We start from the raw sequence: 26,220 nt of genomic DNA on the forward strand, positions 1-26,220 counted from the left end.
CTCCATTGAGTCAGTGATGCTATCTTAACCATCTCATCCTCTGCCACCCTCCTCTGCTTTTGCCTTCAAGCTTTCCCAGCATCAGGGTCTTTTCCAATGAGTCAACTCTTTGCATTAGGTGGCCAAAGTATTGGAGCTTCAGCTTTAGCATCAGTACTTCCAATGAATATTCAGGATTGATTTCCTTTAGGATTGACTGGTTTGATCTCTCTTGCTGTCCAAGGAACTCTCAAGAGTCTTCTCCAGCACCACAATTCAAAAGTATCAATTCTTCATTGCTTAGCCTTCTTTATGGTCCAACTCTCACATCTCTACATGACTACTGGAAAAACCATAGTCTTGACTATACAGATCTTTTGTTAGCAAAGTCATGTCTCTGCTTTTTAATATGCTGTCTAGGTTGGTCATAGCTTTCCTTCCAGGAAGCAAGCATCTTTGAATTTCATGGCAGCAATCACCATCTGCAGTGATTTTGGAGCCCAAGAAAATAAAATCTATCACTGCTTCCACTTTTTACTCATCTATTTCCCATGAAGTGATGGGACCGGATGCCATGATTTTAGTTTTTTGAATGTTGAGTTTTAAGCCAACTTTTTGCACTCTCTTCTTTCACCCTCATCAAGAGGCTCTTTAGTTCCTCTTCACTTTCTGCCATTAGAGTGGTATCATCCGCATATGTTGTTGATATTTCTCCCGGCAATCTTGATTCCAGCTTGTGCTTCATCCAGCCTGGCATTTCGCATGATGTACTTTGCATAGAAGAAGGGTGACAATATACAGCCTTGATGTACTCCTTTCCCAATTTGGAACCAGTCCATTGTTCCATGTCTGGTTTTAACTGTTGTTTCTTGACCTGCATACAGATTTCACGGGAGGCAGGTAAGGTGGTCTGGTATTCCCATCTCTGGAAGAATTTTCTAGTTTGTTTTGATCTACACAGTCTAAGCTTTAGCGTAGTCAGTGAAGCAGAAGTAGATGTTTTTTCTGGAATTCCCTTGCTTTTTCTGTGATCTAACAAAGGTTGGCAATTTGGTCTTTGTTCTTCGGTAGGTAACATAAAGAGGTTGTGCTATGGGCTTATTTGATGTTGCCCACTAGGTGTCGCTCCGTTCTCATCTCTCTATCCTCTGATAGTCTGACCTCATGTCCTGTCATTTCCCCCTCACGTACTCCACTAACAGCCTCCACTCTGCTGGCCTCTTCCCTGTTTATTTAACACACCAAGTAAATTTCACCTTCACTTCCTCCCCAGTTCCTCTATCATATCAGCAGCCTCCATCACTCTCTGCCTTACTCTGCTTCACTTTGTAGTCATTTCTATTACAAGCCTACTTGTTTATTATATGTAGCTCCTACTACAAGATAAGATCCTCCAGAGCCTGGACTTTATTTTGTTCTCTCCTTTATCTCTCGATAGTGCCTGATACAGTTATAGTTAACTGGTTTTAGTCAACAAGGACTTTTTTGTAGTTGCGAATTTATATTCTCTCGAGATACATACAAACCTGAATAAGCTGTATTTACAAAATGCACAAAAATACAAAATGTTATTTTTACCTAAAGGTTTATTTGTCTTAAGTATATTTCTTCTCACTGGAATCTTGATTTTGAGGGGTCCCTGTGTATATTTGTCACCTTATTGCCTCTTGGCCTTACTTTCTTAGTTTGCTTTGCATCAACAGGATTCATATACTTAGATTTCACTGAAAAGTGAGTCAGTGATCTTGCTTTCTAGAGGCAAGCTCACTACCTGTGTATCTTCTATAGATGGGCTGTAAGGAGGTGATAGTAGAAACTTCTCTTCTTGAGCATGAGAGCATCAGAGGGGTTAAGAAGAGATCCACTACTCAATCCTGACCCCCTTTCAATGACTTACATGAACTCTTCCTTCAGTCACAGAATATAGTACTATAGACCTTTGTGTAATCTTCCTGCATGGATACTACAAAAGAACATTTAGGAGAAACCATTTTCATTTATTCTGTCAAATATCCTAGATATTCTAATACTCTATCACCCAAATTATGTCTTCTCCAGTTACTTATACTCATTATATATATATATATATATATATTATATATAACAGCACAAATATTTTAAAAATTAAACCCTATTTCCAAACCATTATGCCACCCTGCTTCTTTTCTCTCACACAGTTCAGTATTAGAATCCAGCTGCTCAAGGTAACTTTAGTTCTGTTTCAATCCTCTTACACCCACAGAACGACAGGGTGGCCACTCAGCTGGTAGTGAGCATGCGCATACAAGGAGACAGGCGTCTGAGCAGCTTGCGACGCTGTTGTGCCCTCACCCACTATGATGCTCACAAGATGAGCCATGATGCATTTGCTACCATCAGGAACTGTAACACTTCAGGAACCCAGACTGAGTGGTGAGTTTACTTCTAGCTCATCTTCGTTTGAGACTCATACCCTGTCTTTATTTAAAATTAGTATATAAGCTTTCTAGTTAGGGTAGGTTCTTTGTAGCAGGACCTGTTATAGAGAGGGGTGGTCATGCATTAAGGGAGAGAACACATTAGAAATGCCAGAAACATGGTTCAGCCTCTTTGTCTACATTTGGTGCCTTCCAGTGCCCAGGGATAGGTTTGAGAGGCAGACTGAACCAATACTACCCTTTCTGATACTAATTTGTTATAGTCAGGGAATGACCAGTTCTACTTGGGAATGCAGAACAAGTTTCAGAGAACTTCTGTCTTAACTGTCTGATTATTGTATTTTAAAATCATCCTTCTTGATAATGAAAATGACCTGTATTCACCAATAATCTCTATCTCACATCCCAACTCAGTTACAAGCACCACTGGTGTAATACCAAATGTCATAATAATAAATTTCACTTCAGCTGGCCATTAAAAATAATCAGCTCTATACAGGAGTGTGTTCATTTACTGTTCAGATAGTAATGATTTTTTCAGTATTGGAATCCTATTTAACATAGCCTCTTAAATTGTAAAAGTATTCCAAATTCACAAGGTAAATATATTAATAATATGTGAGAAAGATAAACTGGTTGTTTAATATAGATCTACATTAGAGATTATAAAAAGAAAAGTTTAGTTAGCCATCTTAAGTTATTGCTTATCTGAATATATTACTCTCTAAAGTTAAGAGTCTTTGTAATACTTAGAAGACTTACTTGAAGAATACTTACTTCTTGGTATACTTGTTATTTACAAAGACTAACAAGTAAATTATTCTAAGTAAAGAATGAAGACTGTATTTATTTTCAAATATTGAGTGATTTTACTGAACCAAATGATAATTGTGATACTATGTTCACATTAAACCTTATCAACTGACAGATTATAACATTTCACCAAGAGTATAAAATATTATATTGGCAGGGAAGCATAATAGTATCTGATTATAAGACTGTCTCAAAGCATGAAAGAGAATAGTGAGATACTGTCATAATAATCTTAAAATAGCATTTACCCTTTACCTCATTGAGGGACTAAATCTGTATATAAAAGCACATTTTCATCTTCTGAAATTCAACTTATGTGAAAATTTATTTGGATAATGAGATATAATGAGGAACTTTATGACAAATTTCTTGAAGTATTTCTAGAAATTTCTAGTATTTCTGAGACTAGGCTAGGTAATCAAAAGCAGTTGTGAAATTTCATTCTCTAGATAAATTCCAGAGTTGAAAATCAAGAGTTCAGGTTCTGTTTAAAAACTGCATAGAGCATTTTTTTTCAAGTCTTTCCAGTCTAAATATTTTTAAACTTTTTTGTAGCTCTAGATAGTGTCTTGCCTCACCCGTGAATTTCAGCAGCTGTGCAGCAGTATCATGAAAACAGTAAACCCACTTGTCAGGGGAGCCAACTTACACATCCTGCTTACTGGGTGTTCACCAAAGCCAGTGGTTCTCAGGGTGTGGTCCTAGACCGCCACATCAGCATCACCTGAGAACTTGTTAGAATGGCAGATTCTGCACCCATCCCAGGTCCGCTGAATCTGTATTAACCCAATATACCCCAAAGTTTGAGATAGTGATAATTTCCTTTTGTGGCAGAACCAGAGTCCCAGTCATTTAGAAACTTAATGTGTCACCTGCGGCTAATCTATTTTTTCACTTTCTATACAGGGCCCCTCCCCTTATAATGCTTTTCCTCTGTGCTACCAAATTCTGTTCCTCTACCCCTTCACCTGGCCCAGACATCACCACCTTCTTGGGCAGTGACCCAAGTTCTCTGCCGAAAGTGCCAATCACCAGTTCAGAAGCCAAGACCCAGGGAAGTGGCCCAGCAGTGACAACCCCTAAGAAGGCAACGACTTCTCTGGAATCGTTCTTCCAGAAAGCTGCAGAAAAGCAGAAAGTCAAAGAAGCTTCACTTTCTTCTACTGCCACTACACAGGCCCCCGTGAGCCCATCATCCAAGCCCTCATTACCTTTCCAAAGCAGTCATACTATGGGAACCGAGCCCTTCTTTAAGCAGAAAAGTCTGCTTCTAAAGCAGAAGCAGCTCACTAATCCTTCAGTTTTCTTCCCTTCACAGAAGCCACAGTCCAGTCCTAAAGAGTTACCAAACTGTTTTCCAACAGAGAATCCAGATTGTGCCCCTGACTGTGAAAAGATGTTGAAGCTAGGATCCCCCAAAACAACTCCCACAGAGATGGATTTGGCCCAGAACAGCCTCAGCAGCCTTGCTTCTTTAACTTCCACATCTGCTCTGGAGGTGGCTCAGAAGGCAACTATGACCTCCAGTTTTCTGGCTGCTGAGGACCAAGTGCCCTGCGAGAAGTGTGGCTCTCTGGTACCTGTGTGGGACATGCCAGAACACTCAGACTATCACTTTGCATTGGAGTTACAGAACTCCTTTTTGCAGCCCCACTCCTCAAACCCGCAGGTTGTTCCTGCCAGTTCTCCTCAAAGCAAAAGAAATCCCAAGAGCCCTCTGGCCTCAAATAATAAACGGCCCAGGCCTGAGGGCATGCAGACACTGGAATCATTTTTTAAGCCATTAACACACTAGTGCTGCCCTCAGGCTTGCAGCAGGGTGGTAATATTTTATCTGTAACCTGGGAGGTGGGAATAAGTTCACTTCTCAAGACTTATAACTTCATGAAATTTTTAATAAGAAAAATAATCCAGATCTTGAGTTAAGGCTCCCATCTCTTTGTAGGCATGGATTCAAATCCTATTGCTGATAAGGATGTAAAAACTCATTTTTCAGATCATAACTGTTTTTTTAATTGTTAGTCTTTCACTTTTCACTTTCATGCATTGGAGAAGGAAATGGCAACCCGCTCCAGTGTTCCTGCCTGGAGAATCCCAGGGACGGGGGAGCCTGATGGGCTGCCGTCTATGGGGTCTCACAGAGTCGGACACGACTGAAGCGACTCAGCAGCAGCAGCAGGGAAGCAGTGTCAGTTTAGAATGCCTGAGCCTTGGAGCCTAAGAGATCTGGTTCCAAACCTGGCTTTGCCTCTTAGAATATGTCCTCAAGCAAGTCACCTTGTCCAGGACCTTGTTACTCCCAGTGTGATTTTGAGGACCAGCAGCAACACAAAGGAATGTGTTCTCCAGCCTCATCCCCACCCCTGCTGAATCTGTGTATTAATGAACTTGAGAAATGAATTTGATCGAGAAAATAACTGTCCTCTGGGCAATGTCATTTCCTTAGACCCTAAATACACATTTAAGAGGGAAGTGCTTGAGCCTTCAGGGTCACTGCCCTGTTCAGCTCTTTCCTACTGAAGTGTGAATATTTATTTAGCTTAAGGTTTTAAATGAATTATTGTAGCTTTTTGCACTTGTCTGTTTATATTACTGTATACTTACTTTGCTTATGTGTGTGGCTGTCAGCTGTGGCTTTTCTGATGTGGGACATGTTGATTACACAGAGAAGCCAACCAAAGGTCAACTGAGTGATGAGGGCATAAGGTACATGTACTCAAACCAGTACTTTTAGGCTTATTTTAGCTTATTTATAAATTGGGGACCTACAGTTTAAAGGGGGAACATTTGAAAACCACTATGTCTAGCAAATTAGTTCTTCCTCCAAAAATACTTTCCACTTTTGTGTTAAGTATCTAATAAAAGACAGTACTTACCATGTACATGGCTCTTCCTTACCAGATCTGTAGATTTCTTCAAGGCAAGACTTCTTCACAGAGACTTCCCTGGTGGTCCAGTGGCTAAGACTCCCGTGCTCCCAATGCAGGGGGCCCAGGGTTCAATCCCTGGTCAGGGAACTAGATCCCACATGCTGCAGCTAAAGATCCCACAGGCAGCAATGAAGACCCAGTGCAACCAAATAAATATTTAAAATGGGAAGAAAAAAAAAAGAATTCTTCACAGTGCTTTGCACACAATAGGTCCTTGATATTCACTGGATGAATACAGAGTGAAAATTTTAGGGTTAGGGGAACTAACACTAAAAATGTACAGACTACTATACACTTTTTCATCCTTCTCAGTGCTGTATCAATGCAGAGTGCCTCACTAGTTTGTGGAGATGTCTCAGTATCATTTTCTAAAACTTCCTTTCTTAATCTAGGGAGAAGTTTGAAAAGAAATCTCCTTTGGGTGCTGTACAGATCAAGTTGAACAAATTGTTAACACTTCAGTAGACAGGAAGAAGTCATACAGAAAAGCACTGTGGTAGAAACTTTGGTTCCAGTGGCCTTCTAGAGGCCAGGAGCGGTCCTGGGGGGAGGGGAGAGGGAGCACTAGTGAAGAACCAACAAGGCCACACCAGAGGCACACCTTGGTTTCTTGGGGATGCAGACAGATGTGCAAGGGCCAGTGTTGGGCAAGACCTGTAGTACCTTCATGGTGACTGCAGCCTTCCCTCATAGCAGTTTATGAGCAGCTGTACGGAAGGAAGTAAAGGGTTTTTAGTTCCCAACACCAGTAGGAAGTTCTTCAACCACAGGCTTCTTAGTAGCCAGTTAAACCAGCGATATTTAAAAAGCAGCCAAGGGACTGTGCTTCCCCTGCAGGGGGTGCAGATTTGATCCCTGGTGTCAGGGAACAGATGCTTCATGCTGTGCAGTGTGGCCAAAAAGGGCAGCGAAGCCTGAATGGTAGGGAGGCTCACTTTAATACTCTGAAGGCAGAATACCCCTGGGACCATAGGCCACGTTTATTATTAAATTTCTTTTGCAAGGATCAGTACTGCAAATGTAGTCCCTGTTTTTTGCATTGGACTTTAACCTTGAGCCATATTTCTCCACCCAGAGAATGTGGTAGTCAGGTACTCTGAACACAAACAGGAAGAAGACAGGTTTCAGTGGGTAGCCTTCAGCTCCAAAAAGTCAGTTTAGACTATAATATGAACCTCACTACACTTTGCATTGCTAGGAAGAGTGAGGATCAGATTGCCATGTCTCTTAAGTTCTACCCATCACTACATAGCTGGCATGCTTATCTCTAAATCTCTGATGGGGCAGTCATCAGCCTCCTTATGTAACCCTGTGACCATGAGCAAGTGGCCAGCCCCTCAAGTACAGGGTGGGTACCTGTCTTAGCTGGAAAGGTGACAGTTTGACTTTCTATTCTGCTCAAAGAACTATGCAAACCAAGCCAGCATACTTAAGTCACAGCACTGGGACACTGACCGCAAGTGGGGGAGAGGAAAGGACGCAGGGTGAACACGAGGCCGGATGGGTTCTTTCCCCCCATTAGGGCTTAGCAGCATAAGGGTTTTGCTTTTCTCTGATCCTCGAGAGGAATTCAGCTCTGGAAGATGAGCCTGGGGCTTAAACATAAGCACGGTGTGTTCAATAAAACATTTTTATTCTGTACAATATATATATGTGTATTTAAATATATATATGTATGTATGTGTATATATATATATATATACACGCAGAGAAACCTCAACCAAATCCCTGAGTCCATGGGAACCCAGGACACTAACAAAGGGAAAGGAGGGAATCCATGCCCTAAGGAGTAGGAAATATGGCAACATCTTTCCCTTTCCTCCAGGTTCCCTGCAACAGAGGGAAAGGGATGCTCACTGCAAACTACTAAAACAAGAGAGGACTTACATGGGGCCAGAGGGCAGGTGAGGGTGTGGGACGGGGAGCTGTGGTCGGGGAAAGTAAAACATACTGGTTGATCCAGCATTAAAATCAACAGATCACTGCGGAGGCAGGGACAAGACTGACTGACATGCAGCTGACCCTCGGTTGGCCAAGTCTTAGCTTGGCGGCCCCACACCTGGGCCAGCACAACAAATAGCACCTGTGGGGCCTTTGAGAGGAGAAACGGGGGACGTGGCCCTTGAATGAAGAAGGGAAGGGGGAGAAAGCTGAGGAGCTGGCCTTGTGTCTTGGCACAGGGTGGGAGCTCTGCCTTCACTGTCCCTGTGCCTTTTCTTCAGACCCTGGGCCACCTGATGGCCCGGAGCAGAGGTCTTTTGTCCACAGTCAAGTAGAGGTGGGCAACTTACATGGCCTTGAGAAGAGGTATAGAAAAAGGAGAGCTTTCGAGGACCACCCCCAGCAGTTGTGACAATTCCTGACGTGCAAGAACCACACCAGTGGATCATGCCCAGTCCTGACAGTGGGGCCGGTGTGGCAGTGGTCAGCTCCCTCCGATAGACAGGCCGCAGGGTTGCCAAGCTTGATGAGCCAACCAGGTGAACACTAGGCTACTGAGCACTGCCCTGAATTCTCCTGTCTTCTTCCTCACGACTGACTGCCCCTCCCTGGTCATACCTAGATTGGCATGTCTCCAGAAAAGGTGGCAGGGAGCAGGCAGTGGAGAGCACCCCCTCTCTCTAGCCTACTAACACACAGCCGCCAACGTGGGGGGCAGCATGGCCGGAAGTCACCTTTTGTATTGTAGGGACAGCAGAAGAGCTGTGCCCGCTTGGAGTTCAGAAGCCCATGTTGGCCTGGGCCTCTCCTGCTGCAATGGCTTGCACATCGGTGACATGGCCGATGCCCTTGGTGACACCCTCCCGGAACAGCAGCTTGGCGCCCACCTTCAGGTACTCTGGGTGTTTCAGGAAGCGGAAACGTACCACTGCCTTCTCCCCTGTCCGCAGCTTGTCCTGCAGCAGATACACGGTCACTGGCCCTGGACCATGCCTCTTGTCTCTACTAGTCTTGGCCCTCCACCCTCGAGGGTTGAGCAGGCATCTACCCACCCCAAGTGGGGCTTTGTCCCCTTGGAGGGATAAGGGAGGTCTCTGAGTCTGGGGACAGGCTTCCCTCCTTTCTGGACGCAGGAGAATTCTGACTGTTCCCTGGGAAAACGGGGGCATGGCTGGGTCCCCTCACCTTGGCATGGATCTTCTCCACCACTGCTGTCTGGCGTACGTTGCCCACATGAACTGTCACCTGGAAGCCTCGCCGGAAGGTGGTGGCATGGAACAGCAGGACTATCTCTGCCTCGAACACTGAGCAGATGGTGGGATTCATCTCTGGGCTCACCATCACCATGCCCTGGGGAGGCAGAGCCCTCACACTCAGGAAGGGCAGACCTCACATTAGTGTCTCCTCCCTGGCCGCCCTCACACCCTTTACAGCTTCCTCTAGGACTTCAAACACAAAGACCTCAGAAGACTGAAAACCCGACTGAAAACCCTTCTCTTTAAGGAGCCCTCCCTTACCCACCTGTGTCCTCTAACCCTTCTAATGCTTGGTATTTTCAGAGTCCTAGACACTAGGGCTGTGACACAATGATTCACATTTAGCGATCTGTGCTTTGTGAGTATCCTAAGCCTTCTCCATACCCAGACAGTGTCTGTCCATACCCGGACAGCCCTCTTGGGTTAGAGACCATGTTCCCTCTGAGTTCCCCTGAAGCACCTTTGATGCTTCTCCTTCAAGCAGCCAGCCTCCCAGGCACTTTTCTTTGTGTTTTCTCTCCAACCCACCCTTCCACCTCACCTTGCGAAGGAGAGATCTGTCAAAGTCTCCGAGGGCCAGCGTAGCGGCCTGACCAGCTCGCAGCACACGACAGGCAGAGCGGTTGCGTTGGATGCTGCAAACTCTGAGCTCCAGGAAGCAGCCGTCATCCGTGGGGCCCACCACCAGCTGGTCCCCCTCACGGCAAATCCCACTGCAGCCCAGAGGGCAGGAGGCACAGCGTCAGCCTAAGCCCCACACATACTTTTCTACTAGGTCATTCCCTTCTGAGTCCCTCAAGTGGGGGAGAAAGACCCCAAATTGTGACTCAAAGCTAAGGAGATGACTGCCTTGCCCCAGTCCAGACTGAAGGCTCACACCAGCAGAGCCTGGCAGACAGGGACCTCCTGGCTTAATACTGACCACCTGATTCCTGAAAGAGCAATCATGCCCTTGGGCAGAGTTTCAGGGGACCTTGTTTCCCTGGTGGCAATGAAGTCAGCTGAATGCACTCTAGGTGTCTTCGTGGGGTCAAGACTCAGACTTCCCCCTGCAGAGGCCTGAAGGATCCTAAGAAGTGGCAAGTTTCTTCCCTTATAAGCCAATTTATGGGCTTTCTCCATCTCTGATGGCGAAAGCCTCATCTACAAACAAGCACATCTGTTCACCGCCAGGGTGGCCTGTGAGCTATGATGTTTTCAGGTCCTTGGGTGTGTAAGGGCTGAGTGGGGTAGATAACAAGAAAGGCAATTCACCTGGAAAGCGTCCCTCCAACAACTGTGCCCACTTCTGGTACCGTGTAGATTTCATCCACCTGAAGCCAAAGAAGATTCTATCAAGGGCTGGCAGCTCTAAAACCTCAAAACAGACTCTGGGCTCAGGATTAGTCCCTCCTAGTTCCCTGGCTGACTGCCTGTCCAGATGGCCAATTACCTGGAACTCTGTCAGCTGCTGCATGAGCTCCTCCTGCTCTTTGCTATTGGTGAGTGGAGGCAAAATATTCAGAAAGACTTTGAGCAGGTCCAGGCTTTCTCCAGACACGCTGGACAGTGTGAAGATAGGGGTGATGCTGTAGAGGGAGGCAGAAAATGGGCAGATGAGGAAAGTTCCAAATAGGAGGCAGTGGCTGGAGCCCCTACATGGAAAGGCAAGCCTCTCTCAGAGTGGACAGGGGCTGCCCTCTCCTATCTGGTAACCATTTCAGGAGCTTGGGGCCTCTCTCTATGAGTTTGGCACGTGAGACCCATCTCAGAGCCCAGGGAGATGGCAAACGTCTGGCACAGCACTTTGCCTCTAGGCTTCCAGGGGTCAGCAAAGCTGGTTGGGGGAAGGATCCAGCCTTCAGCAAAGACTCCCTCCCACAATCCCAACCTGGAAAACCACAGAACTGAGCCGGAACTGGTCTGGTCTGTAGGGAAGGGGAGGGGTACCCTGTGCTCCGGGGCCCTGTGGCGGCCTTCCCTGAGGATTCTGGAGTGGGAAAGCCTTACTTGGGGGACTGGGCAAACTGCTGTGCAGCAGTAACGGCATCGTCCTCAGAGGTGACCAGCATGGGAACCTTGTGGCAGCCAGGCTGCTTGAGGACCCGCTCTAGCTGGCGTACTGTCCTCTCCACGGTGGTCTTGGCACACAGGTCCACCTTGCTGACCACGATGAAGAAGGGCACTTTCAGGGCCAGTGCCAGCCCCAGGTGTTCCCGTGTGGTGCCAGCTGCTCAGAGAAGGCGGGCGGGAGAGTCAGGATGCGGGAAGGGGGAGAGAGCAAGAGGAGAGGTGGTCTGGCTCCCAGATGTGTAGGGGCCCGGGGAGAAGAGTGACCCCGCCCCTGCACCGACGCCTCTTACCGATCCCAGTGTTTGCACTGACGAGGAGCAGGGCGCAGTCGGGGCAGTAGGAGGTGAGGCCGAAGATGGTGGTGTGCAGGTACTTGTGGTGGCCTGCCAGGTCGATGAAGGTGATCATCTTGGAGCTGCTCTCACAGATCTCTTCTGCCGTCCGTGAGTCACTGTAATTCACCACCTGGCCCAGAGCCCCGGGCTCTCAGTGCCCCCGGCCAGCCTCCCCAACCCTGCAAGATCTGCCAGGACCTAAACCAGTCCCTGGGTAACCCTGCCTCTTAACCCTGAGCCCCACTGAGGATTTAGTTCAGTTGATTCCCTGTTTGTTTTCTAGGGAGGTCACAGTGGGTTCAGTGTCCTCGGGCCTTCCTTCATCTACACTACTCCACAGGCTCCACACTCTGCCCTCACTCTGTCCTTCACCACTACCATCCCATCCTCAGAGTCTGGTCCCACTGGGTCCCGGTGATTGCATGCACCTCTCCCTTGCTGTTAAAGCCCAGGATCTCAAAGCTGATGCTGGAGGTCCGGCCGGATTGAATCTCATGCAGGTGGCGGAAAAGGTTGAGCCGAGCCCGGCCCCGCCCATTGTCCAGCTCTCCCTGGGTCAGGACTCCAAGCAGAGTTGACTTCCCTGAGTCCACATTCCCCAGGACGGCCACACGGAGGTCCAGGAACTGCAGATGAATTGTCAGAGGTCAGGTTCCAACCCCTCACCTCTGTCCACTGAAAGGTCAAAAGCAGCTGCAGGGACTTCCCCGGCGGTGTGGTGGGTAAGAATCTGCCTGCCAATGCAGGAGACATGGTTGATCCCTGGTCCAGAAAGACTGCACGTGCAGGGGAGCAACAAAGCCCAGGAGCCACAACTACTGTAGCCTGTGCACCTAGAGCCGGTGCTCCGCAACGAGAAGCCACCAGGATGAGAAGCCCATGCACCACAATGGAGAGTAGCCCCTGCTCACCAACTAGAGAAAGCCGGTGCACACCAACAAAGACCCAGTCCAACCAGAAAAAAAAGGCATAGGCAGTCTCTGGGGACCAAATCTCAGAGTCCCAGGCCAGGGAAGAGTCTGCCACCAGAGGACCTTCCCAGGGAGCAGGGCTGTGAGAAACAGGAAGGGGTGGGGACCCACCTGTTGGTTGTCAGGAACCTTTCGTACTAGCACCTCAGTGATCTTCCGGGGTGTGTCGCTATCATAGTCCACTTCTCGCTCCCGGAGAACAGTGATGTCTGCCCCGACTCTGTCACAGCAAGGCCACAGCTGCCACATCTCACCTGTACTCCCCATCCCCCTGGACCCATGGCCTTCTCATACTTCCCCCAGAGCTCCGAACACCTTACTCCACTTCCTACCTGCCTCCAATCTATCCTGCATCCACAGCTCCCTTGACACAAATGAACCTTAAGTCAAGGGGCAAAAAGCCTGGGTCCAGGGCAGAGGACCCCAGAAAACTAACCCTCCCCACTTCAGCCCTTTGTCCAGAGAAGGCAGGTCCTGGGGATTTAGGGAAAGGAGGACCAAAGGGAAGCATACTTCTCTGCCATCCGGTGCAGGGTCTTGAGGGAAGCCCGCATCTCCTCCTCAGCCAGCCCCACCAGCAGCCCATTGTCCTCTACCCCAATCTGGTAGACGGCCTCACCACGGCCCTCCTGGAGCCGCCACTTCATCTGGGTCACCAGGTGCTCAAAACGATACTGGGATGGATTCACCAGCTTCAGCTTAGGGCAGGTGAAGTATCACGAGAAGAAAAAGTCAGAGATGTTCCTCCTGACCCCACAGGTTCCCCATCTGTCCTGCTGCAAGGACCAGGGCCTTCCCTTCCCTCTTAACCACCCTCATCCCTGACCTCCTCGGACAGCGCGTCCTCTTCCAACAGAATGAGGTACAGAGCCCTTACTCTGAACCACATCTTTAAATGACTGCTGCTGCTAAGTCGCTTTTCAGTGTGTCCGACTCTGCACGACCCCATAAACAGCAGCCCACCAGGCTCCCCCGTCCCTGGGATTCTCCAGGCAAGAACACTGGAGTGGGTTGCCATTTCCTTCTCCAATGCATGAAAGTGAAAAGTGAAAGTGAAGTCCCTCAGTTGTGTCTGACTCTTAGCGACCCCATGGACTGCAGCAGTATAGAGCATAAAGTTAGAAGGATCATAGAAAATCATCCCACACCAAGGACAACATGCCCCTCCCCAGCCTAAGACTCACTTTATATTCGATGTTTCCATCTTCAGCCTGAAAAGAAACAGGGAGCTGTTACCACACACTGTCCAGACCTAACCCTTACTTCCCCGATTCCCACTGGGGTTCAGGCAGCTAACTTATGAGAGCAGGAAGCTTGAGCTGCACTTTTTTAGGTGTCTGTCAAAGGTCATGGCAGACTAGCCCTGTACTCAGTTCCAGGGTGACCTCTCTGAAGGAAAGGCCTCCAAGAACACAGTCAGTCATCCATCTAAGCCAGGAACAGAACCCTGAGTCCCTCTTTTTTGGATCACTGGCAGCATGCTCTTCTTAGATGTAGGATCACCCTCTTTCCTTCCTTCTAGGGCCTCAAATTGCTGTTCCCATGTCTGTGTCTTCTCCATGTCCAGGCTGTGGAGGCCGTTCTTTGCCACTGGTCTGAGACACCATTTCCTTCCTGCCCGCCCCTCAGCTGATGACACCAAGAGTAAGAGGTTGCAAGAGGTTTTGGAGCAGTGCCAGAGGGTGAGCTCAGCACTGGTCACTACAAACCCAGTGAGAGAGGAGCCAGGTGAAGGAAGAGTCAAGTCTCCAAAGTTGCGGTTGAGATGAAGAAACTCAGAAAAGATAATGAAGGAGGCAGACACCACAAACCAGACCACTGTGGCCTTTCCCTTTCTGCCCCCTAGTCCTCGCGCCCCAGCTGAGGTGAAATCTTGAGTCCATCACACCACCCCCTCCCCTTCCCTATATCAGATGACCCAACACAGAAGTATCCTATTGCCCGAGCCTTCCCCTCTCAGGTGCAAAAGGATATGAGATTTGCCTGTCCTGCCAGTCCTGTATTTCTGCACTCCTCCTCCCTGGCCATTTCATTTTCCTTCTCCCCTTCCTGTCATCATTCCATCCCTTCAAGGCTCTTTGACTCTCAGGCTCTTATAGGTCTTCACCGATAATCGCATGGGAGTGTAAAGGAGACCTTTCCCCATCAACAGAGACCTTCCTTTTTATCATTTTGCTGGACATGAAAAATTAGAATGAGTGGCTTCAGAATACTGATACAAGGATGATGGTCTAGGCTAAAGTTTCTCAAAGTGTGGTCCCAGGACCAGCAGCATTCGCATCACCTGGGAACTTGTAAGAAATACAGATTATCAGGGACACCTTTGACCTACTGAATCAGAAATTCTAGGGGTGCAGCAGGTGATTCTCTAACGTGCTCAAGTTTGACAACCACTGGATGAGGCTCTTCTCCTGTGTCCTCCTTTTCTATAGAGGGACAAAGTAGCAATTATTGTCTGCCTTAGGGAACAGCTGGAGCAGGAAGGTGGAGGCTGTGCACACTTCCTCGTAGGACAGGCAAAGGGCGGGAGGACTTAGCCTGAGTGTTCTCTGCTTGTGTTTGTGTGTGTGGAGAGGGAGGGAACATATTGCTCTTTTCCCGGTACTCCTCTCCTCCCTGGAACAAGTTTAGAAAACTCTAACTCCTCACTTCCCGGGATGCAGTCTCCTTTCCTTCAGTTGCACAGGAAAAGGGCTTGGGCATTCTACTCTGCTCTTCCCAAGGGATGCGGATGGGACCGCCTTTCCCCACTTCACCTGGAGTTACTTAGATGAGAGTGGGGAGATTCCCGCCGCCCTCCCAACTCTTCCTCCCCAGGGTCCTAACACAGGAATGGAGGCCCAGTCTTTCTGTCCCTCCTCCCTGGGGTCCTTGGACAGGAAAAAACGGTTCTCCTCTTCTCAGGGGTCTATGACACCGGAAGGGGGTACTATTTCTCTCTGTCCCGCCTTCCTGGAGTCCCGGTACCGGAAGGAGTGGTTACCTCTGACCCCGCCACTTATCAGGTGCTCACCTCGGGGGGCAGGTACGGGGGGTTGTTTGCTTTGCTCCCTCTGTTCCTTCCGTTCTTTTTCTTCCCCTTCGGGCCACCGCAGCTGCTGCCGCCGCCGGCGCCCCTAGCCTTGAGGGTTCCGCCCACGGCCGGGCCCCCTCCGGGCCGGCAGCAGCCGCCGAACAGCTCCGATACCCGCGAGTCCATCCGCCGCTGCCGCCAGCCCCCCGCCCGGCCCCTCCCCCCCGCCGCCACCGCCGCCGCCGCCGCGGACTCAGCCGCCGCCGCCGCGCCTACTGCCACGGCCGAGTCGGGCCAGCCAGAGGAGAGCGGGGTGGGGCCCTGGGCAGGCCACGCCCCCGCATCCCCTGGCCTCCGGGTCGCGTCAGAAACAACCGCGGAGCACCATGGGATATAGAGTCCTTAGGCCTAGGAGCTCCCTGGAAAGAGTTCGCCGCAGCCCTACAACTCCCAGGAGGCATCGCGGCGCAAGGGGCCGCGGGTGGCTTCTAGGCGTAGGCAAGGAGCGCGGCTTTGCGCGCAAAGGCCTAAGGGAGCTGTAGTCTGGTTCCAGTCTCCGAGAGCTGAGCGGGTCTTTTCCAGGGGCCTGGAGGTGGGGCAGTCACTGGAGTCGGGGGAGCTTACATAGAATCTAGCCTTGTAGGCGCTTCTGGATTTGGCCCCTTAACGCGATCGCAGACAAGATGTTTTGGACCTGGAGAGCTGAAGAATTCAGGGCGACTTGTCCCTCCAGCCTACTGGCTCCGCCCATGCCTCAGTTTCTCCCTCAATGGCATGCGTGCCTTCTGGGTGAGTCAGGACCAATGCCAGGGCGGAGGCGGATGGTGATTAGCCTAATTATGGCTTTTATTGTTACGATGATTATGCCACCTTTACACAGTGGTCACTGCTTTATTACCGGGCTGGCACCCTCCGGGGGCTGGTTTTAGCAGCCCGAGACACCGCGGTAGCCCCGACACGAGGCCTGAATCTATAAACCAGCCCTGCCCTGCAGCGAGTGCCCGCAGCGAGTATTACCCCTCCCCTTTATTTTGAAGCAGAACCAATCCGGGAGAACCGAGTTTGGTTTTAAAACAACCAGGGCGTGTAGGAGGGGCCTGGCCCCTACTTGGGCGGGGCTGGGGCTCGGGTTACGTCAACTGCTGCGAGGGCGGGGGAAGTTGCCTGGAATAGAAACTTGGCAAAGGGCCCAGGGGACTGCTGACTTTTGACTTTCTTGCCAAGCTGTCAACTCTCTTGCTCTTTAGGGCTCTTGCAGTCAGCAAAGAGTAAACACATTCAGTGACATAAACCAGTGTACAACACACTAGATAGGCAGAGTGGAGAAGCAGTTGGTGTTGCTGAGCTGGGAGTCAGGACGCCAGAGTTCAGTTCCCAGCCCCGTGGCTATCTCGTGACTCACCACTCACCCATTGTATGTCCACTTCCCCTCTCTTCACAAACAGCGAGATCCTCAAACGCAGCCTAGAGATAAACCCTTCCCTGCAGACCTCAGTTTTCCTTGGAAAATTAACACCAGTGGCTTACCTCTGGTGATCCTTGCAGAGGTTCAGACCTGCTGGAGTCCATGGCTTTCTCCCCAGGACCACAAGGAGGAAGGCAGGTTACTGATCAGGTAGATGCTGTCCACGTGGCATAACTCCCCAAACCGGTGAAAGCAGAAGGACCAAAATCTGCAAAAGGGCTTAGCAGACCCAACCAATTATGGGTCCTTCAAGCTGTGACTTCTGTATCCTGTTCAGCTAAAGGAAGATTATGTTGCAGACAGCCAGGGACACAACCCCACCAGGAAAACTGCTACTTAGGGGCTGAGTGAGACAGCTGAAGAAAGATGAGGATTGGAAGCGAGAGCTAAGACTATTCCTCCAACATTATCACCACCACCACCACCACCACTGGGCTCTCTTGATAACCAGGGTCTGCTGCAGTCACCTGATAACACTTGTACTCTCATCATCACAGATCTTTCAGCTGTCCCCCACACAGTTTCACTTCATTCTTTCCAATTCCCTTCTTTTAAGAGATGGAGTGGGATAGCCCATTCTGATATCCGATCTTATACCACCTGGCTTACCGCAGACAGGAGTGAAGGCTGGCAGAGGAGTAGGAGGAGCAGGGAATTCTGCCCAGGAGGAGATCAGGGTCCTGGGAGATGGAAGGTGATATGTGTGTTTAGTTTCCTGGAAGGGTTGCTTATGAGGTGCTTATGAGGTGGTTGCCTGTGGGGTAAATAATGGATGTACACACGCAGACTTTTTTCCTGGTACATAATTAGTCATTCATTCTTTATGTATAGTATCTTTACATACATTTTAAAGTCAGATTTAGCAATTCTTTATATTTTCTTGGTTTTGTGTCATGTCTAGGCCAATCCCACTCCTAAATTATGAATAATTCTCCAGTATTTTTTTCTAGGAGTTTTGAGGTTTATTTCTATGTTTATATGTTTAATTGATTTGGAATGTATCTTTATGTAGAATGTATAATGGGAACTAATTTTTCCCCCTCCTAAATGCATAGGGAGTTGTTTGAAATTATTTGCTTCGAAGAGTCAGCCTCATCATTGCTGAGACCTATATACATATTGATACATTAATCTGTTTCTTGACTCTCTTCCGTTTTGTTTATTCCTAAGCCAATACCACAGTATTTTAATCATTATGCTTTTTATGGAGTGTTTTGATCGCTGGTTCCTGTTTCCTGAAACACACTTGTTCTCTTGGTCTCTATCACCTAACACTTGTCTATTTTTATTACTACTTCCCTGGATATTGAAAAGCAGATATTACTTTGCCAGCAAAGGTCTGTCTAGTCAGGGCTATGGTTTTCCCAGTGGTCATGTATGGATGTGAGAGTTGGACTGTGAAGAAAGCTGAGCACCGAAGAATTGATGCTTTAGAACCATGGTGTTGGAGAAGACTCCTGAGAGTCCCTTGGACTACAAGGAGATCAGCCCTGGATGTTCTTTGGAAGGAACGATGCTAAAGCTGAAGCTCCAGTACTTTGGCCACCTCATGCGAAGAGTTGACTCATTGGAAAAGACTCTGATGCTGGGAGGGATTGGGGGCAGGAGGAGAAGGGGACGACAGAGGATGAGATGGCTGGATGGCATCACCAACTCGATGGAAGTGGGTTTGAGTGAACTCCGGGTGTTGGTGATGGACAGGCTTGCTGTGATTCATGGGGTCACAAAGAGTCGGACACGACTGAGCAACTGAACTGAACTGAACTGAACTGGCTACTCCTCAGTCTCCTCCATAGACCCTTTTTGTTTCTGCTCATCCCCAAACATTAGTGTCTTCAGGATCCTTGCTCATTTTCATTGTATACAACCTCCCTGCTGATGACTTTCACATACATATTTCTGCTCCTCATGGTGTCCCTAAATTATCTCTTCACTGTCCAATGGAACAACAAACTCAACCTATCAAAAATGGAACTCATCTTTTCTCCTTACCCATTCCCAATAAAATTGGCCTTCCTCTGGTGTTCCCTCCCTCATTGAATGGCACAACTGGCCATAGAGTTGCTGAAGTAAAAAGTCTGCTTTTTTTTTTTTTGCTTATCTTCTGGACAGTCTCTCACTCTCCCTCCTCTTCCTGGGATCAACCACCTTACTCGCTGGACCTCCTAAATATCTATAGGGTTCACCCAGTTCTCTCCACCCCACTGTGACTACCCTAGTTCAGGCCTCTCTCACCATGTACTTGGGTATTCCAATTGCTAGCTCTGACTGGTATCTGTGCCTCCTCCTTTGTCCTCTCTGTAATCTAATCTCCACACTGCAGCCAGTGTAGAGGTTAAATTTTTCAGTATAAAATGTAAATATAACCATGTCACTCTCCTACTTAAACCTTTCAAACGTTCCTCCATCCCCTTACAGGAACAAGTTCAAACTTTTTAATATGGCTTAGAAAGCCTTCCTTACTATGATTTGGCTTCTGTTTGTCTACCACAGCTTTAATACTTCTTAAGCCGAACTCTTTTTATTTCTTGAATTGAGGATGCTCTTGTATCTCAAGGTCTTGTTAAAAAAAAACAAAATTCAACTGAAGATTTGAAGATCTAATTGGCTTTATTTAACAATTCATGAATCAGGAAGTATCTCATCCAGTAAATAAAAGGCACTCTGAGGGGCTGTACAAAATGCAAGACTTTTATAGAAATGGAGGCAGGATAATGAGGTTATTAGCAAAAGAAAGGGGAATTCCATTTAGGGGGAATGTTGGGGGACTTATCTTGCAGATTACCTCACTAGCGCTGAAATGCCAGACTGGTTAGTTTAAAATTCCACTCCAGGAGAAGCTGAAACTCCTACTAGATTAGGAAATGAGTCTTGGTGAGATTTAGCAGAAGTGAATCCATTTGGGCCTTGTTTGTTTTTAACAGTCTCCAGGACCACCAGACCCTCCTCTTTACCTTTACTCATCTTAAAGATCAATTTCCTCTTGGACCATTCCTCACTCCCACCTCCTCTAGGTTAGGCGCTCCTGTTCTCCGCGTCCACTGCCCTTGTACACCTTACTGTATAATTCATCACACTGCATTGAATCTATAGGCACTGAACCCCTTGAGGACCCCTCCAGTCGCTGGCTTCTTCGCCGCAGAGACTCCAGCACCTAGGACAGGGCCTGACACGAACTAGGTGCGTAGCGAATAGAGGACGCAGGGAAGAATGGATGCGGGTGAGTGGGTGTCCTCGGAAGGCAGCGCCAAGTGGTTGAGAACCCGCGGTTTCTCTGTGGGAGGAGGGCTCGACGGACTCGCCGAAGGGTGTTAGGAGGGCTCCGCTCCGCTCCTTAACAGGGCTCAATTTCCCACCCAGAGAAGCCTCTGCCGCACAGTCGCGGCGCCCCTCCCACTTCCGGGCCAGCAGAACAGGAAGTGGAGGCGCGGGCTTCCCATGAAGCACCGCGGGGCGCCTATTCAAACCGAATGGAGAACGGGAAGGAGGTCGTGATGGCGGCCCCGGAGCCGGAAGTGCAGCCCCCGGCTACAGTCCCTGGTAAGGTATAGAGTCCGGAGCTCGAGGAGTTTGTTTTCCTCCCTGCCACGGCTCCCTCCAGTCATTTAGCACGTAGTCGTTTCACTAGCCCGTGTTCCTTGTCCCCATTTCCCGTCGTCCCTCCCAGCTCTGACTCGGCCCCTTTGACTCCATCGCCCCCGCGGCCCTGGATTCCATTGGTTCATTCTCCTCTTTCTTCGCGACGTGTTCTGGGCCCTGCTTGACACCGCTTTCTCTCAACTCATTTTCCCATATCAGGGCCTCTGCTTTCTGAGCAGATCTCCAGTCGCTGTCTCCGAAATTCCCGCCACCCGGTCCCTCCAAATCCTGCAGTCTCTTACTTGGACAACTGGGATCTGGAACCTGCGAGCAGCCTCCCAGAGGGGAGTTTGCGGAGGGAATCCGCGTGTGTAGGCGTGTGGCCTCAGCTGTGGTGGCTGATGTCGCCACAAGGGATGGGAAGACTGATTTTGGCCTCTTAACTTTTTCTCATCTAAGCTCTAATCAGGCCGGACCCTGTTTAGCTTTGGAGAACAGAGGAGATCAGGCTTCAGGGTGCTATGTCCATAGACCTTTTAAGTTTTTCGTTTTTCTCTCTTGTCCCTCTGTGCACCTACTAGATTTGGAGTGGTGTGAGAAGTCGGAGGAAACTCAGGACCCCCAGATAGAACTACTTGAGACCACCTCCACCCAGGAACCTCCCAACCCTTTGGAGCCCTTTCGTCCCAGAGACTGCATGGTGCCAGTGGTGTTTCCTGGGCCTGTGAGCCAGGAAGGCTGCTGTCGCTTTACTTGTGAGCTTCTAAAACATATCATGTACCAACGCCAGCAACTACCTCTGCCCTACGAACAGCTTAAGCACTTCTACCGAAAACCTTTTCCCCAGGTAGGCAAAAGCTTTGGGAGAAAATTGGTGAGTGAACTTTGTGGCTATTAGATGGTGGCAGGTAAAAAGGGTGGTTAAAGGAACCTTCACGCATGTCAGCATAAGCAGCTGTAAAGGATGTTTCAGCCCTATGGCTTCAGTCCTTTCCCACTCTAGTCTGGGTAGTCAAAGCTTTCCTGCTTTTTCTCTTGTTTTCTTTTTCTGAAACTCCTATTGTGTGTTACATTTGAACTTCATGAATGATCCTCTCATTTTAGTGTATTTTTCTCTCCAAATCCTCTTTTCTTAGTTTCTGTTATACTTTTCTTCCTTGAGTTTATATTCTTACACTTAAAGTAATTTTTTGGCAGTCACAGTCTTAAGAACTTTGTCTTAAAATTTTTATTTTTTAAATTTATTTTGACTGTGCTGGGCCTTATTTGCAACCTGCAAGCATCCCTGAACAGGGATGGAACCCGGACCCCTGCATTGGGAGCTCACAGTCTTACCCACTGGACCACCAGGGAAGTCCCACATGTTCCTTTTTAATTATATCCTGTTTCCTGTCTGTATGAACTTCTCTTACTTGTGAGTGTTAATTACTGTGTTTTTGAAGTTTTCCTCTGTCCCTTGCACTGTCTCTGTGTCTTCCAGATTCCTTTCCTATTTATTTGTTTTGGTCTCTTTCACAGTTGAGGCTTTTATTTGGTGTCTGAATATTTAAGAATAAGTCATTGAAAGTTCTGTGTGCGTGGCTGGCCCTGTGAACTAGCTGATAGACTTAAAGGACACTGGGTGGGAACGAAGTGGTAATGATAAAGGGAAAGATGATTATTTGCTCTAATAAAGGTGATTTTGGAGTTATCTTTCAGTTATACATGGTAAACTGAACACGTTTATTTGTGCTTCCACCTGATACACTACTCATGAGAGGAAAAAGGAAGGAAGAAAAGAGAGAAAGAACACTTCCAAAACATTGTGTTTGGGTGGGCAGGCCATCTAAGGGTCCTGGGCTTCCCAGGTGGCACTAGTGGTAAAGAGTCTGCCTGCCAATGCAGGAGACATGAGAGATGCAGTTTTGATCCCTGAGTTGGGAAGATCCCCTGGAGTGGAATGGCAGCCCACTCTAGTATTCTTGCCTGGAGCATCCCATGGACAGAGGAGCCTGGCAGGCCACAGTCCATAGGGTCACAAAGAGCTGGACATGACTGAAGTGACTTAGCACACATGCACGCCTAGGGTCCTTGCACAGGTGTTCACTCAGTCCCCATGTGTTCATTTTTGTGTTCTGTGGTGCTTAAGTGAACAACTCCTAGGCCTTTTATGGACTTCTTCAGTGTGGTTTTGCTTCTCAGGGGAGTCCCCTCTGACAGCACTTGGTATTCAGCTCTCTTGAGTGCTTCCTGCTTTCTCTCTTCCAAAAATTTGTTGTTGTCTTTAGCCACTGCCATCTATTTTTTAGTTATTTTTGCCACTGGGAGTCCTCTTTCTCTCCCCTCCCTTCCTGCTTCCCTCCCCTCTTTCTTCCTCCCTCCCACCCACTCTTTCATTTCCTTCCTCCCTTCCATCAGCTTGCCATGTTTTTTTTTTTTAATTTATTTTTTATTGAAGGATAATTGTTTTACAGAATTTTGCTATTTTCTGTCAAACCTCAACATGAATGCCATGTTTAACTGGAGGATGAACTCCAGAATTTATGAGACCAAATAATCCTTGGTGGGTTTTTTTTTGTTTTTTTTTGCTGAATAATTGCCAAGCACAGGCTGTCTAGTTGCCCTGTGGCATGTGGGAATCTTAGTTTCCTAAGCAGGAATCAAGCTCTCCTCCTGTGCGTTAGAATGTGGGTTCTAACTACTGGACCACTAGGGAAGTCCGCAGTCCTCAGTCTTGCCATTATTTTCAGCAAAAGCTTACTACCTGCCATGCCACCACATGAGTATTTTAGTGTTTTAGTTGCTAATTTCTGGATGCTTCAGTACACTGTCTTTGCTGTTCTGAGTGCGGAAGAATTATAATTTTGTACAAAGAATCTGTTTTCCTTTTGATATATTTCCCTGTGATAAAACCCAGGGTCTTGAGTGTGGCGGTTCACTGAACTGGAGTTCCAGTCCTGTGAGTCTGCTCTGTCCCAGCATGGTTCTTCAAAGGGCATTAGCTTTCGTCTATCTTGCAGACCTTCTCTGTCACCATTCTTTGTCCTCACAGGCAGAGGACGTGGTGAAGAAGAAACCTCGGGCCACTGCTGAGGTGAGCAGCAGGAAATGCCAGCAAACCCTGGCAGAACTGGAGAGTGTCCTCAGCCACCTGGAGGGACTCTTTGCCCGGACACTAGTCCCTCGAGTGCTGATCCTCCTTGGGGGCAATGCCCTCAGCCCCAAGGAGTTCTATGAGCTTGACTTGTCCCGATTAGCCCCCAACAGCATGGACCCGAGCCTGAGCACGGCAGCTTGTTTGCGCCGCCTCTTCCGAGCCATTTTCCTGGCTGATGCCTTCAGTGAGCTGCAGGTCCCTCCACTCATGGGCACCATCGTCATGGCACAGGGTCACCGCGACTGTGGAGAAGATTGGTTTCGACCCAAGCTCAACTACAGAGTGCCCAGCCGGGGCCACAAGCTGACTGTGACCTTGTCCTGTGGCCGACCCGCCATCCCAGCTACAACCTGGGAGGATTACATTTGGTTCCAGGCCCCAGTGACACTGAAAGGCTTCCATGAATGAATGGGAATGCTCATCGTGCACACAATGGCTAAATTATCTTCCCCTGGTGGCGCCACGTCACCCATCTGCTTGGAGCTAGTTAATTCCTGGTGAGAGAAAGGTTCTGTCCTTCTGGCTGCCTGCCCCCCTTAGACTTTCTGGTGGACTGATGGTATGGCTGGAGTTGTAATCATCATTGAACAAGCATCTCTTTGAATCACAGGCTGATTTTCCCAGAGGGTGCTGGGTCAGGTGTTTCTTTTGGGGGCTGGAAAGCAAACATGGGCCCACAGACAGGCTCCCTCCCCTCCCCTCCCCACCCCACCCATAGGGTGGGGTGGGGAGGTGACCCTTTTTAGCTTTTTGCTGTGGCTTTTTAGAATTTTTAACAGGGACATAATGTGGATGTGACTCATGGACTTAAATATATTATAAAATGAATGGATTCATATTAAATTTTCCTGAAACATTTTTGGCTTAAAGAGGCTTAAGGCTAGAGTAATCTCCTTTGGTCTCTTAGGCTTCAGCCTTCCATGATTTCTTTTTTTGTAATAGTTCTTTCTCTTCATTATTCCTGGGCCAATATGGGAAGTTAAATGACTTGGCCAAGGTTCTTTAACAGTTTGATAGCAGAGTTGGGACCAAGAATCCTCATCAGCTAACTCCTAGCCCGATGTTCTTTGCTTGCCCCATGTTGGGTTCTGTGATCCTTAAGAGTATGTGTACCCAAAGCAGAGGTCACACAGCGGGAGGGACCTGAGAAAAGAAAACCAAGAGAGTCTTTGTAAAGCCTGATTGAACCATAGGCTAAGACACCGGGTCTGCCCTGTAGAGTTACTTCCATGAGGCCAAATATCCCTTCTGGAATTCGCCCTGCTATCTCCACTGCAGTTGCATGGTGGCTGCTGGCAGTGACTGTTGGCAGTATTGTCCTTGTGCCATCCCTGCCCTCCTGCCTGTGGCCATTCCTCCTCAGCTGCATCTGTGGCTTGGCCATCCTGATCCTTACTGTTATCCTCTCCAGCTTGGTGCTGTCCTGACCACTGAGCACTGATGGTCTTTGTCCCTGAGAACATCTACTTATTTTTTGGAAGCAAGTTGAAGGCAGAATCCTCACCCTGCTGGTGGTGGGGATAGGTGTGTGGTGTATGTGTGTGTGTACAATATATACTATTTTTTATACTTTAAGAAAACATGGGAAATAGTTTATATTTTATAGTAGGTTTTAAGCACTTTACATAATCTAATCTAATAACCTTACAGATTTCATAATATTGTCTGTGTCTTATAGATGAGGCTTGGGGAGACTGAATAACTTGCATAAGTGTTGAAACCTGGATTCAGACCCAGTCCAGCTGACTCCAGAGGCTGAGTGCTTTACACTGTGCTGTGCATTCTGTGTGATTTTACTCTGAGATGATTAAACAGGGTTTGCCCTGCTGAATTTGGAAGCATTGGAAAGCTGTGGGACTTCATCTCTGGCTTCAGATTGTGTTTCCTGATGTGGAACCTGCCACTTACTGGTGCTAAGTAAATACAGAATCAATGCAAACAAAAGGTTTGAGTTCTTTTCTGTGCTGTGTCCACTTGAAGCATACTCCGCCAGCTTGGACTCGCCACTGTTTTTGTGTCTGATAGTACCTTACAGAAGAGGAACAGGGCCATGTCTCCCACTCGGAAAGGGACAGGCTGAGGGGTCGACTTAAAGGGAGGGAGAATTTTAAAGAAGGAAGTTATAAACTTTTGAGGTGGAAGACATTAAGGCAAGTCTGATCCCTCAAGTCCTACTTTAAAAAACCTTCACAAACAATGTCTAGACAGTCAAAACAAAGTTAATTATCCAGGTAATTTAGACACTTCTTGGCTTGGCATTGGGGCACAGGTCATTCTGATTTCATTAATCTGCTCCAAAGGAATCCAGAAATTAAAAGATCAGTTTGTCAACA

General features: G+C 48.1%; 3 protein-coding genes and 1 long non-coding RNA gene across 13 annotated transcripts in view; 2 read left to right on the top strand and 2 right to left on the bottom strand.

Annotated features, from left to right (window-relative positions):
* The window catches only part of POLH (DNA polymerase eta), a 29,192-nt gene extending 23,101 nt beyond the window's left edge, over positions 1–6,091 (top strand). For all 3 annotated transcript variants that reach the window (XM_086371783.1, XM_086371781.1, XM_086371782.1), the window contains 2 exons: positions 2,222–2,391; positions 4,116–6,091. In XM_086371783.1, the coding sequence (XP_086227909.1) occupies positions 2,222–2,391; positions 4,116–5,004 (1,059 nt within the window). In that variant the 3' untranslated portion in view covers positions 5,005–6,091. The remainder of the gene's footprint in view (positions 1–2,221; positions 2,392–4,115) is intronic.
* Positions 6,092–6,332: 241 nt separating this feature from the next.
* Positions 6,333–17,872, bottom strand: GTPBP2 (GTP binding protein 2). 5 transcript variants are annotated; one of them, XM_086371788.1, is made up of 13 exons: positions 17,782–17,872; positions 17,235–17,380; positions 13,879–13,905; positions 13,208–13,392; positions 12,806–12,914; positions 12,152–12,349; positions 11,679–11,853; positions 11,326–11,545; positions 10,769–10,904; positions 10,591–10,649; positions 9,878–10,049; positions 9,266–9,430; positions 7,756–9,036 (listed from the first exon to the last, which is right to left on the bottom strand). In XM_086371788.1, the coding sequence occupies exons 2-13, from the start codon at positions 17,274–17,276 to the stop codon at positions 8,860–8,862; spliced, it is 1,665 nt and encodes a 554-aa protein (XP_086227914.1). In that variant the 5' UTR covers positions 17,277–17,380; positions 17,782–17,872; the 3' UTR covers positions 7,756–8,859. The 5 variants fall into 5 exon arrangements, with proteins under 5 accessions (XP_086227911.1, XP_086227914.1, XP_086227913.1 ...); XM_086371787.1 differs by having other exon boundaries at positions 17,235–17,391; XM_086371786.1 differs by having other exon boundaries at positions 17,235–17,449; positions 17,782–17,856.
* On the top strand, positions 17,761–25,831 carry MAD2L1BP (MAD2L1 binding protein). 4 transcript variants are annotated; one of them, XM_086371822.1, is made up of 4 exons: positions 17,761–17,866; positions 20,266–20,352; positions 21,333–21,598; positions 23,783–25,831. In XM_086371822.1, exons 3-4 carry the CDS (start codon positions 21,449–21,451, stop codon positions 24,293–24,295), a joined length of 663 nt encoding a protein of 220 aa, XP_086227948.1. In that variant the 5' UTR covers positions 17,761–17,866; positions 20,266–20,352; positions 21,333–21,448; the 3' UTR covers positions 24,296–25,831. The 4 variants fall into 4 exon arrangements, 2 of the variants coding, with proteins under 2 accessions (XP_086227948.1, XP_086227947.1); XR_015153239.1 differs by lacking the exon at positions 17,761–17,866 and having other exon boundaries at positions 23,783–24,384; positions 25,566–25,831; XR_015153238.1 differs by lacking the exons at positions 17,761–17,866; positions 20,266–20,352 and adding an exon at positions 20,613–20,712 and having other exon boundaries at positions 23,783–24,384; positions 25,566–25,831.
* On the bottom strand, positions 19,764–20,267 carry LOC147346852 (uncharacterized). Its single transcript, XR_015153241.1, has 2 exons — positions 20,127–20,267; positions 19,764–20,024 (listed from the first exon to the last, which is right to left on the bottom strand). It is a non-coding gene; the product is annotated as an uncharacterized LOC147346852 (long non-coding RNA).
* Positions 25,832–26,220: the final 389 nt, after the last annotated feature.

The sequence above is a fragment of the Bos grunniens genome, chromosome 23, assembly GCF_055505025.1.
Source record: "Bos grunniens cultivar Pamir isolate PY7600 chromosome 23, Bosgru_T2T1.0, whole genome shotgun sequence".
Taxonomy (NCBI): Eukaryota; Metazoa; Chordata; class Mammalia; order Artiodactyla; family Bovidae; genus Bos; species Bos grunniens.